The sequence below is a fragment of the Apis laboriosa genome, unplaced genomic scaffold (assembly GCF_014066325.1).
Source record: "Apis laboriosa isolate Shangri-la unplaced genomic scaffold, ASM1406632v1 scaffold11_cov152, whole genome shotgun sequence".
Lineage (NCBI taxonomy): Eukaryota > Metazoa > Arthropoda > Insecta > Hymenoptera > Apidae > Apis > Apis laboriosa.
Genome location: NW_025221020.1, coordinates 4,371,957 through 4,386,936, shown reverse-complemented (window position 1 = coordinate 4,386,936; position 14,980 = coordinate 4,371,957). Strand labels below are relative to the sequence as shown.

Here is a 14,980-nt window from a genome sequence, read left to right as displayed (position 1 = left end):
TTGAATTTTAACGATTGATCTCGAAATATCATATTTTATTAAAAAACTACGATATATTTTATTATATTGAATTATTGAATTATAAATATATATCTTTGTATAAATAATATTGTTAAAATAATATCTATGGAAATATTTTTTATTTTTTAATTTGAGATATTTTAAAAATTAAATGTTTTAAAAATTATAAAATTTAACTATCTCTTAATAAATCAAATAAAATAAATGATTTGAATTTTTCAGTTCCTGTGGCGCTGCATTACAATCATATCGATCATATATATCGAATCAACGATTGAGGTTATGTTCTGTTAATATTAAAATGTTCATTTTATAACATTAATATAATTTCATTTTAAAAAATATAATATTATTATTAATTTAATTGTGCAGTGTGTTAAGTATATTATTGTTTAATTAAAATTATATTATCATTAAAACTTAATATATATTCGTAAATATATTTTTTTAGTTAATAAAAAGTGAAATTTTGTTTCGATTTATTTAAATATTTCTTTTAATTCTTTTAGTTGTAACAATGTCTTCGTGGAAAAAAGCAGCGAAAGCTACACAAAAAACTCATCGTGAAAGACATCAACCAGAGAATCGTAAGCATTTAGGTCTTTTGGAGAAAAAGAAAGATTATGTTGCTAGAGCTAAAGATTATCAAGAGAAACAACAAACTTTGAAACTTTTACGTAAACGTGCTCTTAATAAAAATCCAGATGAATTTTACTTTCACATGATCAATTCTAAAATACATGGTGGGATTCATAAAGAGAAGCGAAAACATAAAGAGTATACACCAGAACAGATACACTTGATGGAAACACAAGATATTAGATATATTGCTTATAAGAGAAATCTAGAAGCAAAAAAAATAGATAGACTACAAAGTGAATTGCATATGATAGATGCTGCAAATGAGACAAAGAATAAACATATCTTTTTTGTAGATGGCTCAGAGGAAATCAAAAACTTTGATATTGCTAAAAAATTGGATACACATCCAGCATTATTATCTAGACGCACAAACAGACCAAAATTAAGTAGATTAAAAGATATGAAATTACCAGAAATAGATGAAAATAGTTTGAAAAGAATTGAACGTAGTAAACATAAAGCTTATCAGGAATTACAAAAAAGGATAAACAGAGAAAGAGAATTGACTATTATACAACAAAAATTGGAAATAGAAAGAGCACTGAAAGATAAAAAGGTTATGAAACCAAAATTAGTAAAAAAAGGATCAAAAGATTCTGCTCCTGTTTACAAATGGACATATGAGAGAAAACGATAACTATTATTTGCATTTTAGATATGATCTTAATAAATTAAATAAATCTATTTTATAAATTTTTTAATGAATTCTTTGTACATTTTAATTATAATATCATAATCTTCCTTATCAAAAGCAATTTTTATATTTAAACTAATTATTAATTAATTTTTATTTAGAATGATAGACTGTTTGATCTCTTAATAATTATTTATCGATATCCACGACCGTTGTTGATTCATTTCCCGGTACTGTTATCACCTCTACATCTCGTGATGTAGTACTTTTTATCGTCGTTGTTATCATCGTCGTAGTAGTTACTTGACTAGTGGTCATTGCTGATGTCATTCCAGCGCTCATCGTCGTAGACATTCCTGCAGTTCCAGCCGTTGTTGACATCGTTCCATTACTTGGTATTGTAGGCAATTCTGTTGATATGCCAACGCAGTCATAATTTAATTGCCATAATCGTTTCTTAGAGAAAATATCCAATCGAAGACAAGCAGTGATCGATCTTTGATTCAAATTTAAAAAAAATATTTAATAAAAATTATATGACTCGGTTATAAAAGAATTACAGTTAAGTATGCCATACCTGGGAAATTTATTGAGTTCTAATACATTTATGCATACAGATGAGAAGTAACATCCTGGTATATTAGTGCAAAACTTTAATAATTTATAATCTGTGATTGTTCTAGCTCTTAACATGTCGGAATTCAACGTAATATCAATATTCAATCCATTTCTTTGATATGTAAAATTAACGCAAACTGTACAAAGTAAAAAAAAGATTAAAGAAATAGATTAAAACGATAACTTGAAAATAATTGGATTGAAAGAAACGTATCGAAATAATACTTATTAAATGATTAAATACTTACGATTCTTTTCAACTTTGGTATACAAAATAATAACATTTTGACAACAGGAACAAGAATAAGATGTTTCACAGATACAATATTTCTGATAAGTTTGAACCGTTCTATAAGGCAAGAATCCATTAGATATAAGAGATCCTATAATAAATTAACACGTTTAAAAATTATGTGAAATTTAACTTTTATAATTACATGAAACGAGAAACAAGAAGTAACTAACTTTCTTTCGCAACACTGCCCGTCCAATAAAAGAGTAATCGCAACCAGAATGAAATCAGGACACCACATACTCTAGAATTCATTTTTAGTCTTTTCTCAATGGACTTTTTCACTGTAATACATTTGATTCTATAATATAAATATGTTGCTCCTGTCACAGTTATACTAACCAGTATAAACGATTTGTGTTTTATTAAACAATGCTACCTGGGCACGGTGGTTGCTCCGCAGGATGTAATTATTGAGATATAATAGAAAAAAAATAGCTTTTGAATATATCTCTTTATTTGCCTATTTTTCCTAATAACACAATATATCATTATTTTCAATAGTTTAGTACGATATTTTGAATACGATGTAAAATTATATTGAAAAGCTTGACTGCAATAAAAATCTCTTACGTATTACTTTACGTATTACTTAATCAAAACGTCGTATTAAATTCTTATCTATAAGACTAAAATACAATAAATAATATTCGTCATCACGCAATATCAGTAAAAATATGTAATTGTACTATCAAGTCCTTCGCGCTCGTCACGAACAGAATCTTAGGTTTCCTCAAAAATCAAGTAAATCATCGTCGTCGTCGTCGTCATCGTCGTAATCATAATCGTCCTCATCCTCATCATCATCATCTGGCAAGAATTCTATTTGACCTAATCCACCTCCATCCTCTGGCTTTACCAGTGCCAAGCCATTTGCACCGAATCTAATGCAATCTAACCCGACCTGGAAATATATGCATTATTCATAAAAGATGCAGGAAAAGAGAGATTTCCTTTTTCTGTTTTGTACGTCGAATCTATCTTAAACGATATCTTACTTTAAATATCGTGGTATCTCTAAACTTCCCCTCCATGTTCACGCACGTATGAATATTTCTACCTTGGAAATAAATGTTATAAAAACGGACGCATGCTTTGATAAATTGAAATCGTGGCACTGGTACACATATTGGCCGAGGATTCTTCCCTGGAAACACTTGCAAACGTAAGTTTTTGAATGAAAGGAAAGTTTAATAAATCGATATAATTTATGAATGAAGCATACAAGATACGGTTCTCGAGTACAAAACATTGTCATTCATAGAAATTTTTGCCGTGAAGCTAAATTCATCCGGATCGTATGTCACATCCACACACGCCTTCTGTTTCCAAGTGTCGAGTAAAATTCTAGAGCAACAAGCGCAAACACCTCCTCCGCATGTACAGGGACCTTGACTCGTGGCAGTCACTTGGCTGATCGCGTTCGAGGAAGAATTCGTCGCCTGTTTCAACAATTGTTGTAACTTCTTCATGTTCCAATCTTTCTTCGAATACGCGAATTCGTCATTTTTCAAGGATATTTCTGATTTTTTCTCCGAATCGATAATCCTTTTGTCGACCCGTTGAAAAGAGTTTTGAATAGAAAGAACAACGAGGAACAACAACCAATAGGCAGCCCTCATTTCTCGGTAGGTAATACCTTCTTAGGTAGATAGTAACGGTCTTAATCGATCTTAATCACTAAGAGAGGACATCTCTTCGTATGATGTGTAAATAGTATTTCTTGTTGAACGTTCGACACTCGACTGGTCAGTTAACGGATATCTTACTTCGACCTCGTTTTATGGAGAAATTTAGGTTCGCTTGGTATTGGTCACATTTCATTTTCTACTGAATCTCCATGATAATCCGATTAAGGAAATAAAGCGAAAACATCACTGCACGCGTTGACGATTGGTAGGAGCAGATAGAAAACCGATAGTAGGTAGAAAACAAGTTTATTTATTTTTCGTTCGGAATATTAAAATAAATAACAATATATATGGTAATATAGAAGTTTTACTCGAATAATCTTATATTTGGAATAATTCCTTAAATTGATCAATCAACAGTCAACTATGTAATTATATATAGACAATAACTTGATAATTTTTTTGGAATCAAAAGAAAAAAAAACAAAAGAAATCAACGAGGGAGTCTAATTCGCAAATCTTCTATAGTGTTTTTTTTTTCTTTTCTATTTAATGGACATTAATGAACAATTTTTATCTTACAACTCTAATTGTCTAATTTTAACTGTCTCTTGTTCTTTTTTAGGAATCAATGCTGATATATAATTGATATAAACCTCGAGATCTTTCAGATCAAAATCTTCTTCGTCGTAGGTGAATTCGATGACTTCTTGCTTTGTCTGATCAAGTTGTTCAAGCTCCAGTGCGAAATTATCCCAATTAATTCTCTTTGTTTTAATGTTTACGCAATTGAATTGAATTTTTTTAGTTTTGAACAAAATTTCAATTTTTAAGTCGATGCAAAAATGTAGATTATCGTCAGAAATAGAAATATCATGTATTTTAATGCAAAATTTTATAAGATGGATTTTTTTAAAATTAATTTTTATACAGATCTCAGGACTTTTTACTGTAACATATAAGATATTTCTTGTTTCAAAATTCGATTCAAAATAAATATATATGGATATATAGATATTTTTTAGAAAGAAAAATTTGTTAAAAAGAATACTTACAAGATATACTCTTGGAGAAGATCCTATTTTGGTTCATGGTCAATTTTATAAAAATGCTGATATTTTCACGGTCAATACCTGCCGTGACACACACTGGACCCTTTATCCATAAAAACTTGATACCTATGCAGCAACTGTAAGTATAATTTTCATAAAAGCATTTCACACGATATACGGTTGTAGAGATCGATCCATCTTTCTTTAAATCGATCAATTCTTCTTTCAACGGAATTTCAGTTTCCAAATCGTAGACCGTCAACAAATTTTCAATCTTTTCTGCATAAATTTGATCATGAATACAATATAAAATGAAACGAAACAATATTTTAAATTAGTTTAGTCAGTGTTTAATTGAAATAAGTTTGTTGATCTTTATAAAAATAATTAATTACCTATCTGATCGATATCAAAATAATTTTGTTGAGATACATTCGTGTACATAACGATACAAATGGTCTGTATCATTAAAAATTTCAGGAAAACATTGAACAATTTGAACAACATGATTTTAAGAAAGAGGAGGAAAGAAAAAGAAAGGTTCAATAATGTCCAACGATTCAGATCGAAGACTAAAATTAAATTGAGATGATCATCAATAAACTTTTGAAAGAAAGTAATATTGAAGATGTAGCAAGAGTGATTTCTGAAAACATATAAATATAATTATAAGTTTATTTTCAATACATTTACTTACAAGTTCAATAAATTAATTAAATAAATATATATATTATATATATATATATATAAATAAATATATATATATTAAATATATATATATATATCGACTTACAATTAAAAAGTATTACATTATTTGCACAAATTTATATGGCTTATGTTATGCACAATTCCTCTTGACTGACATAATAAATGATTCGTTTTATATTTTTATATGATATTTTATCATAATATTTTATCGTATAAAAAAAAATATATATATTAAAGTTAATAAAAATTAATATTTTATCAGATTTGATGAGATATCTTTTCAACTTTATTTTTATTTCAAATTAGATAAGAAAATTTATCTTAATCATTATTTGAACCATCTTTATACGCTTATAAATAATATATTCGATAAAGAAGAGAAAAATGAAAGGAAGAAGTTATCAGTCTCCATACACGCTTCGTGATATCAACGATAATTCATTGATTTATAGCAAAACGTTCAACAAATGTTAAGTAATTAAACGTTGCTCAAAAAGTCAATAGATCTCTTTTTTCTCTTTTTTTTTTTCTTTTTTTGAAAAAAACATCGTCACACAATAATCTTTAATTATTCTACGACTCTACGATGAGAGTTGAATTTTCAACCATAGGAAATCTCATTTCTTTGCTCTGACGATTATTTCTCGAATTTCTGTTTCTCGCTAGAAGCCCGGTGAGGCCCAATCCGTAATCCGAGTCATCATCGTCCGCTTCGGACGACTGATCGTGTTTCTTCACCTTGCCTTTCTTCTTCCCATCTTCTTTATCATCATAAACCAGCGCGCTGATTACCGCATCCTCTTCCTCGTCATCGTCATCATCCAAATCTTCGAGTTCAGCTTTCTCGTCCTCGTCCTCGTGATTCTCGCTCTCATCGTTCTTCTCATCCTCTTCCTCTTCGCTATTCTTCTCATCCTCGTCCTCGTCGTCGCTCAAAATCTCCTCGTCGTCGTCGTCGTCGTCGTCGTCGTCCAAGCTATCCCCTAGGATATCATCGTCCTCATCCTCTTCGCCGCCCTTCACCGGTTTCCTCAAAGGTTTCCTCTTCTTATTCGCCTCGTTCTCGATCGCGTTGATGCTGGAACTCGTAACGCTCGGCTTCTTCGTACTTATATCCGACACCGTGAATTTCTTCGTCGGTGCCTTATCCGGCTTCGCTATCTTATTCGAGGGCTCCGTCACGGTTGCCTCTTTAATCGTGGTGTCGGTGTCCACGGACTCGTCATCCGCTTCGTTATTAACGCTCTCTTCATCCGCGTTCGGCAATTCTTCCGAGTTGGTGCTCGCGACCACGTTTCCTCCAACGTTGGAATTAGAAACAGACGAAGCCGTCGGCTTGGTTAAAATGGGGATCGTAAATTGGAGAAGAGGCGCGGGCGTGGTTACTTTCGGTCTCTTCGTCGCGGTTTCGTCCTCGCCGGTAATAATATCCAAAAGTGCCCCGAACCCGAGGACATCCTCGTCCTCGTCCTCGTCCTCGTCCTCTTCAGCCGAATCTGAGGAATCTGGGACAGCGTTGGCCAACGGCGTGTCGTCCTCGGAGTCGTCGTCTTCCTCATCCTCGTCCGAGTCCAGGCCGAAGAAATCGTCGTCGTCGTCTTCGTCCGGGACCTCGGTCTCCACTACAGGAAGCGGTTCCGCTGGCCGTAACTTGAGACCGTCAGGCCCAAATCTGTAAAATATATCGCCATCTCGTTTTGTAATTTTCACTACTCTTCTTTCTTTCATCGGAGAAATAATAATCTCGTAATACCTGAAGCAGCTGACGCGTAAACTAGCTTCGAGTTCGGTCGATGATTGCAACTCCAGTCCAAGGCAGGCTTTGAAATGATTCTTGGCATCCCGTTTAATGGAATAAATTCTACCGCAGAATTTCGTAAATCCTCCTGGTAACGGGACGCACACGGGTTTCGGATTTTTTCCTAAAAATCAATCGCACGAAACTTGTTATTCACATCAATGTGGATCTTCTAATCTTCTCGGGAAACGGGTTTCTTTATTCCTTTCTCGATTCGTACGCGCGATACTTTCATCTTTCGGTCTAAATTCGATCGAACGACGTTCATTATGAATATTTTTATCTTTATTTAGAATAATTGATTCGGTTCACAGGGAACAAGTTCAGAGGAGAAATTTGATTTTTCGATATCCGAAGATCGATAAAACGTTATATCTCTAACGATACTAGGAATATTGGGTGAAAGTCGAAACATGTGTTCGATTTATTCGATTTATTCTTCGAAGAATTATTAACATACTTTTCGATCGAATCAATTTTCCGAACGTGATGGAAGCTTTCAAAGAGAGAGAAAAAAATCTGGAATATCCAATTTTGCAACGAATGTTATATATTTTCGGAGATTAAAAAGAAGAAAGAAAGAAAGAAAGGAATCGACGCGATGGTATTTACTTACCATTCACGATGGTGCTGGTTAAGATGTTATCTCCGAAGCTAAGTTGCACCGCCAAATTGTCTCCTTGTATGTATTGCAGAGATGCGCATCCTGGAACGGAATGAAAGGATAATTCCGTGAAACGATTGTTCCCGTTCGAGTCTTTTACGGATACACAGGGAGGATAAGTGTAACGTGACATCCATTCATCGTCTCGTTTCGTCGATTGTTATGCTTTCTAGTGGCCGCGTTCTATTACGTTCAATTAAATTACACAATGCCTACCTGGTCCTTGTAATTGCACCAAAGGTATATGGAAGTCTCTGCAACAATTACATATGTTCTCGTTGCAGGTGCAATATCTGTTCACATCGTCGGTCGCCTGTTTCAACGACAACGTTGATATTCCAAGGTTATCCTCGCTCGCATTTCCGATTGATCTCTCCTCCGTTTTTCCATCGCGTTCTATCGGATTAATTTAATTATAGAAGATTATAGAAGAAAAATAGAGTCCGTTTTCCATTTCTTATATAATTTATAATATCTTAACGATCACGCCACGGCGAAATCGTCGCTTTAATTTTTCAAATCAGTTTCATTCGGCTTTTAAAGAACGAGATGACTCGCTCCAAATTTATCTCTCGTTAACTCCAATCCTTCAATGAAACGTTTCCTTTCCTGGCAACAAGGAAGCCAACAATTTCGAGTGAAATTACGAATTAGAAGAATTGGCGTTAACGATCTTGAAAAAAAGAGAAAAGAAGAAGAAGAAGAAGAATCTTGGAAAATCATTACCGATCACCCTGCCATAAGCGGCGAACGCGACCAGAAGAAGAATCAGCAACAGTTCGACCACCATCGACAGCCGCATCTTCGTTTTCTTTCTGTAACGCACAACGATCGCTTTGACGTCTCTTCTACGAACATTTATATTCCAAATATCCCCTCATACGCGTGTCTATCGCATTGCATTGTTCGCGAAGCGAAACACAATCTTGCGTACTTAACATTCTAACGCTTTCCCCCGCGTTGTTCTACGTTTCAAAGGAAAGAATTTTTACATAAAGAGGCGCATTGACATTCAACCAATCCCCACAACGAACCTATCTTCTTCCATCCATCTTTCATTTCCACGAAACGTAGAAAAATACACCGTTTCCCGTCCGCGATTTAAGATTCTTCATTCCGCCTCGAAAGCGGTTAATCGGTTATGCATACAAAACCGCGAAATTCTCATCATCTCTCTCTCAACTCAACCCAACTCAACGATCGTTCACAAATTGACCCAGACAGTTAAGAGAGCTAACGGAACACCGTTGTCTGTCGTGCAGAGGATCTTAATAACGTCGAAACAATACGACCACGTGCGTCGCTCGCGCTCGATTAATCGTGTTCGCACACGAGGTGAAGGGGTTGTTGATGAGAAGCGCGCTGTTGATTCACGACCGGAAGATTCATTTTCGGCGAGATTCTCGTTACGAGAAGAACGCGAAAGGACGGTTTTATTAGCTCTTGTTTCGGCCGATGGACTCGTCGCGACGACGAGCGCTAACTACTTCTCGTCTCCGCGACCGGTTGACCTAAAATCACGGTCACGGCCAGAGACGACTCTCCAGAGAAGGTTTACCGGTTCGAAGAACGCGCTCCAGGAAGCACGCACGTGCTGCGTCAATCGTCTTTATGCGGTTAACATCGTTGCGCGGTGAGGTCGCGAGGAAACGGTGATCGGGACGCGTAGGTATGTGTTCTACTCGTCGATCTGTTCTTCCCGATCCCATCTTGGCGATCAAGGATCAGTCATATAAGTCTCGACTCTCTTCTAATTTGAAACGATACGCGCGAGATATTAGAGAGAAGAGGATAAAAGTTTTTCGCGATCACCTCGCGAAAGACAGCGCAAACAGCGAGAATAATTAATTGGAGATTTGACACTGACCTGTGCACGATGGAGGCAGGGAAGAAAGCAGAGGAAAATTTGTTGACGATCGATTGTTATCATTAATCGATAATCGAGCGTGTCTCCCTCGCGTCGCACCCTCCGGCTCTTTTTTCCGACTCTTCGCCTTCGACGGAGTCCAATGTCTAACTGAAGATGCCGCCCAACTCCCCCCAAGGTTTCTTTAAAAGTCGGTCAAGCCACCACCACCTGCCTCCGACCGAGCTGCGATTATTAAGCATTCTCTAATACGCTCTAGGTAAATAAGAAGACGATTCCCCACCCGAGTTAAGGGATAGTTCTTCGTCCAACCTCCTCCAACCGCCGCGCCGTTCCAAAAAAGACGAAGATCGAGAGACGGAAGTGGCTTTCCACCTCGCCTTGAACCGATAAAGCCAGAGTCAAGTACACCTATCGACCTTCCGTCCTCCGTCAACGATTTACTCTCGATTCGATCGATGACTCGTTCTGCGCCATCATTCTGGACGCGCGGATCGCGAGAGTTCTCCATCACTGATCGAGATCAGTTTATCGAACGCGTGTATTTACCGCTGCTTAAATTTTATATTCCTCTTTCGTTCGGGATGGTTTGTGTTTCGTTACATACGAACCTCGATCACGGCTCCGTCCTATCATTCGACCCCAAATTTCTATCGCCATAAAGTTACACACGGTGATCATGAGCGCGATCACGGCAGTGCATCGACAATGAGGAAGCCGGAAATTGATTATTCGTTCAACGTGCAACTCCCTTTTACAATGACCACGTTACAATGAAATCTTTTCACCGACCTTCAAACCGGTCGTTGATCTCTCTATGCGCATAATCAGGACGTATCGATTAATTTATTCACGTGCAAGTTTACGCGTGAGATATATATCGTTCTCGAATACATATATTTCGGTTGGAATCGAGGAGGAATGGAGCCGTGATATTTTTCAATTATCAGCGAAACGAACACGCGATGACAAACATTCGTTGGTAGGATGATATGTAATGATCAGGCGCAAGCGTGTTTTGGCGTTGTTTCGGAGATGGGGCCTTTCTCCGGTTAGTGGGTCGAAGAAAGTAGTGGTCAGGAGTGGTTTACCTTGGTTAATACTTGTCCAACGAAGCGAAGGTATCACAATGGAATTCGGAGTGTCGAGGTATCGGAGGAAGGTTGGATAATTATTGTCCGGGGATGCACACCGGCCGACTCTCGCCTCGGTGTATTTTAAGATAACGCGCGCCTGGTCCTCCGGCCTTCTAAACGGGAGAGATGAACGACGAGAGAGATGTGGGTCATCAAGGGAAACGAGTTTTTACGTAACGTCACAGGATAATCTGCTCGAATCTGCCGGGCCCTTGCCTCGAAATCGTAATATCCCAATTGGGAGGGGAGGGGAAGCCAATTGGTAAACAAAGAAGGAAATTCTCGTCCATCTTTTCTTTCGAGTTGTTCTTTCGAGACGTAAAAAAAAAAAATAACGATCTAGGCAAATTATATAATATTTCCGAGATACGTACAAAGGATATTGCAATTGTCGCAAAGTAATAGAAGTTTCGCGAAGTGTCGAAGCGGAACGACGATGACTCCTTGGTTGTTGTGGTCAACCAAGCGTACGCTTTTCCTTCCCCTTTCGTTTAATGTCTTTTTTATTTATTAGGCACGATCGATCAGAGAAAGCCGGAAAACGTGCTTGGATCGAAGAGATAACCGAATGAAAATATACAACTAACAGCCAGTAGAGATTCATCTGCGAGAAGACGTTCCTCTCGTATCCACGCTATTATTACGTTCGTTGCGATCCAGGTTACAAGGACAGGGAGAGAAAAGACGCTATATCCAGATCTTCTTCCATAAGAATCTGTCAAAAAATCAAGATTTATCGAAACAACGTGTGTCCACGACCATTTCCATTTTTCATTCTCTATTGAATATATCGACGAGAATTCCCCCTCCCCTCCCCCATGAAAAGGAATCGTAAACTGCGCTAAGATAAAAATTCTGAAAGACAAAAAAAAGAGGAGGAAGAAGAGGAAGAAAAAAAAGATTTTGTCTTTGCATTATTGCGTGATCTAAACGGTATATCGTGGCTATTGAAAAAGAAGAGCACCGATTTTTTGTCGGAGGGGGGAGGGGGCCCTCCGATGGCCGGAGCAGAGGATCGGTAGATAGGACAGTCGCATAAGTTCTCCTGGTACCAGGTTGCCAAAGGAGGTCACCCGGTCACCCAGATGAGGTTCTTTGCCCGTTGTTACCTCCGCACCTCGGCCAATGGCGTGGCACCTCATCGTCGCCGTGGCCAATCCTGTCGCCAGTTTTCGTGCCGACCGCCAGCCGATCACCGATCCAAGACCCGCGCCCGGCTTTGTGCCCAGATTTAAGCTTCTTCCTTGCTGGGCAGGATCTCCTCTTCGAAGCGCGTGAATCCTTTTTCCACGGAGTTTCTTCCGAACTTTTCGCTCGTTACGTACGCCCTCCCGCGCTTATCGTAAACCGTATCGCGAGCGACACCGAACGCGAGGAGCTCGAGGAGTTCGAGTAATCTGCATCGGAAGAGAAACCATCGGGGACAACCGTGATGGCCGTCAGGTTCACGATCCTGGTGCTCTTGACCACCGTCGTCGTCGTAGTTTCTTCCGCCGGACTGCTCGGTGAGCAATGGATCACGCACAGTTACGCTCTCGTGTCAACGCTGTTTCTCTTCGATTTTTCTTTTTTTTTTCTTTTCGGTAGCTATTGCTACCCGAACAAATACTAGGGAGGAAGGATATTCGTGGACCGAGTACCGCTCGGCCAAAGTGTTCGATTCGTGACGCGATGGAATAAACAAAGTTTCAACGTTTCGCATATCAATCGAGGCCTTGTTCCGCCGAGGATATCCCTTTCGGGGATGACTCGATTCGAACGTTTTATTTCGAACGTGATGTCGCGTACGTGTCTCGTGATTTTAATTAATATACGTATGAACAACCGTTTGAATAATTTTTTAAAGTTTAACGAACGAGTTGCAGAGACTCGTGAGTCGTTGTTGCACACACACATATAGAGACACAGAGACACACACTTGTCCCAGTAACGCGAGAAAGTTGGCGGATAGGCATCTTTTCGACTCATCAACGCGGCACACTTAAAAACGGTACGCGTATTTTGTTTACCGTTTCGAGAGAAGAACGGGCAAGCTTTTCGATACGGAGAGGAATGGAAGTGGCGGAGTGGAAGTCGAAACGGTGTCAAACAAGCGTGGAGAGAAAACAAGCGTCTCGGGCATCGAACTTACGCGATGGAATTCGCGAACGATATATATTTCTCACCTCACGATTTTCGTTTCGACGACTTTCGTTTCGTTCCAATTTCTCTTCAACATCTTCTACGACCATCTATCCCTTTTTTACATTATATTTTTCCAACGTCAACAGAGACGTTGCTCTCCTGGGATTTTCCAGACGCCGTGGGCAGATCGACCAATCCCCAATCGCAATGCCTCTGCCAAACGTCCAATTGCTTGTGCTGCATCGATCTGAATCTGACCGCGACCTTCGACCTAGGTGGACCGGCGTGCATCAACGTCAGGCAAAAGGAGCAGAACGTCTCGTTGAACCTAAGCTACGGCGACAATCCCGTGCACAACGCCACGATTAAGATCGGTGAGACAGATTTTTTTTCCAAAGTACGTCTATAATCGTTACATTAAACGTTACATTAAACGTTTGAACGTTTTAATTCCACGTGGATACAGTGGACGCGGCCAACAGATCGACTTGCATGAACCTTCTCTCGGACTTGGCGCAGATATGCGCGAAATTTACGTGGATCAAGCAGGCGGAAGCGGGTCACGACGGTTGTTTGGTGATCGAGCCAGCTCTGTTGGGAACACCGCAGGCCACTTACCAGATGGGATGCTTCAATTTCAATCAGGTGGTGCGCCAAATCGAGCCACCTCCGTGAGTACGATCCACGAAAAGTTGTGTTTATCATGATGTCACGTCTCGATCATTAATCTATTCACCTTCGATTCCTCTTCGTCGTGCACCACGTATATTATTCCCGCAGCGCCATCGAGACGACGGAAGGGAGCGAGAGCGCGGAGGAGGAGGAAGACTCGTTGAACACGGAGGAATTCATAGCGGCTGTGTCGGCGAGCGCTGAGCAAGGCATAGCGCTGTTCTCCCAATGGCTGGGCCTCAATCTGAACCCGAAATTGAACGCGACGAGCGGGAAGAACAGCGGCCAACAGGAGGCGAACGGGCAACGTTCCATCCCGTCCACCACTTCGAGGTCCGCCCGAGCTCAGTGGGATCAGGAGGAGAAGAACGACGAGCGGTTCAAGCAATTGTTAAGCGCTCAGGATAACGTGTTGAGGGGTTCGGCGACGATCGGCCAATCGGCCGAAACGACGTTCGTTTATTCGAGACCCCCCGGCTTGTACTCGTCGGATAAGAGTTCGGACGAGAGAAGGGTCGATCGAATGAAAATCGAGCCCCAACACCTGGCCGTGGTGCCGAAAGAGTCGAGGAGAGGTGGAAGGGCGTACAATATTCATCAGCACGTAAACGAGATATAAACTCGGTCGGTTCGTTTTCCATTTTCGGCTCGATCGATCGATCGATCGATCGATCCAGGGGGGGATTAATTAGAAAGTAGATATATACATAGGATTTATCTATACATAATAGATCGTATTCTTACGGCGAGTTAAGGCAGAATTATTATCGTCCCCTATTTATTTTTCTTCGTGTTTTTACTTTTCATTCTGCTTCTACTTAGTTCTAAATTCGACTAATCGACGGACATCGAGGAACGACTATGTCTATATCTTAATCTAAGTAATTGGACATCGTTCGTTCTTTTCGAGGATGTTGATCCAATTTGATCAACTCCGTTTGAATGATCTCTCGTAATTGTGATTGCTTCTTCTTCTTCTTCTTCTTCTACTTCTTCTTCTTTTTCTTCTTCTTCTCTCTCTCTCTTTTTTTGTAAAATTTATTTTACATTATTATTATTATTATTGGTACTCAATCGATATTCGAGATACACGAGAGGAATAAATGGAATAAATCTAAATA

At 38.8% G+C, this 14,980-nt stretch overlaps 5 protein-coding genes across 7 annotated transcripts; 2 read left to right on the top strand and 3 right to left on the bottom strand.

Moving 5' to 3' along the window:
• Nucleotides 1–277: 277 nt before the first annotated feature.
• On the top strand, nt 278–1,387 carry LOC122719030 (probable U3 small nucleolar RNA-associated protein 11). 2 transcript variants are annotated; one of them, XM_043944552.1, is made up of 2 exons: nt 278–300; nt 531–1,387. In XM_043944552.1, exon 2 carries the CDS (start codon nt 539–541, stop codon nt 1,298–1,300), a length of 762 nt encoding a protein of 253 aa, XP_043800487.1. In that variant the 5' UTR covers nt 278–300; nt 531–538; the 3' UTR covers nt 1,301–1,387. The 2 variants fall into 2 exon arrangements, with proteins under 2 accessions (XP_043800487.1, XP_043800478.1); XM_043944543.1 differs by lacking the exon at nt 278–300 and adding an exon at nt 397–454.
• Nucleotides 1,388–1,486: 99 nt separating this feature from the next.
• Nucleotides 1,487–2,864, bottom strand: LOC122718945. The gene is made up of 5 exons (XM_043944372.1): nt 2,838–2,864; nt 2,550–2,670; nt 2,164–2,298; nt 1,875–2,052; nt 1,487–1,793 (listed from the first exon to the last, which is right to left on the bottom strand). The coding sequence occupies exons 1-5, from the start codon at nt 2,862–2,864 to the stop codon at nt 1,487–1,489; spliced, it is 768 nt and encodes a 255-aa protein (XP_043800307.1).
• Nucleotides 2,865–2,940: 76 nt separating this feature from the next.
• Nucleotides 2,941–3,829, bottom strand: LOC122720144. Its single transcript, XM_043946649.1, has 3 exons — nt 3,433–3,829; nt 3,206–3,354; nt 2,941–3,111 (listed from the first exon to the last, which is right to left on the bottom strand). The coding sequence occupies exons 1-3, from the start codon at nt 3,827–3,829 to the stop codon at nt 2,941–2,943; spliced, it is 717 nt and encodes a 238-aa protein (XP_043802584.1).
• Nucleotides 3,830–5,397: 1,568 nt separating this feature from the next.
• LOC122720142 (protein starmaker-like) lies at nt 5,398–9,032 on the bottom strand. Its single transcript, XM_043946646.1, has 6 exons — nt 8,787–9,032; nt 8,277–8,456; nt 8,013–8,102; nt 7,352–7,520; nt 5,684–7,270; nt 5,398–5,536 (listed from the first exon to the last, which is right to left on the bottom strand). The coding sequence occupies exons 1-5, from the start codon at nt 8,860–8,862 to the stop codon at nt 6,172–6,174; spliced, it is 1,614 nt and encodes a 537-aa protein (XP_043802581.1). The 5' UTR covers nt 8,863–9,032; the 3' UTR covers nt 5,398–5,536; nt 5,684–6,171.
• Nucleotides 9,033–12,093: 3,061 nt separating this feature from the next.
• LOC122720143 lies at nt 12,094–14,846 on the top strand. 2 transcript variants are annotated; one of them, XM_043946648.1, is made up of 4 exons: nt 12,094–12,568; nt 13,334–13,561; nt 13,654–13,858; nt 13,968–14,846. In XM_043946648.1, the coding sequence occupies exons 1-4, from the start codon at nt 12,496–12,498 to the stop codon at nt 14,476–14,478; spliced, it is 1,017 nt and encodes a 338-aa protein (XP_043802583.1). In that variant the 5' UTR covers nt 12,094–12,495; the 3' UTR covers nt 14,479–14,846. The 2 variants fall into 2 exon arrangements, with proteins under 2 accessions (XP_043802583.1, XP_043802582.1); XM_043946647.1 differs by lacking the exon at nt 12,094–12,568 and having other exon boundaries at nt 13,186–13,561; nt 13,968–14,490.
• The last annotated feature ends 134 nt before the right edge of the window (nt 14,847–14,980 follow it).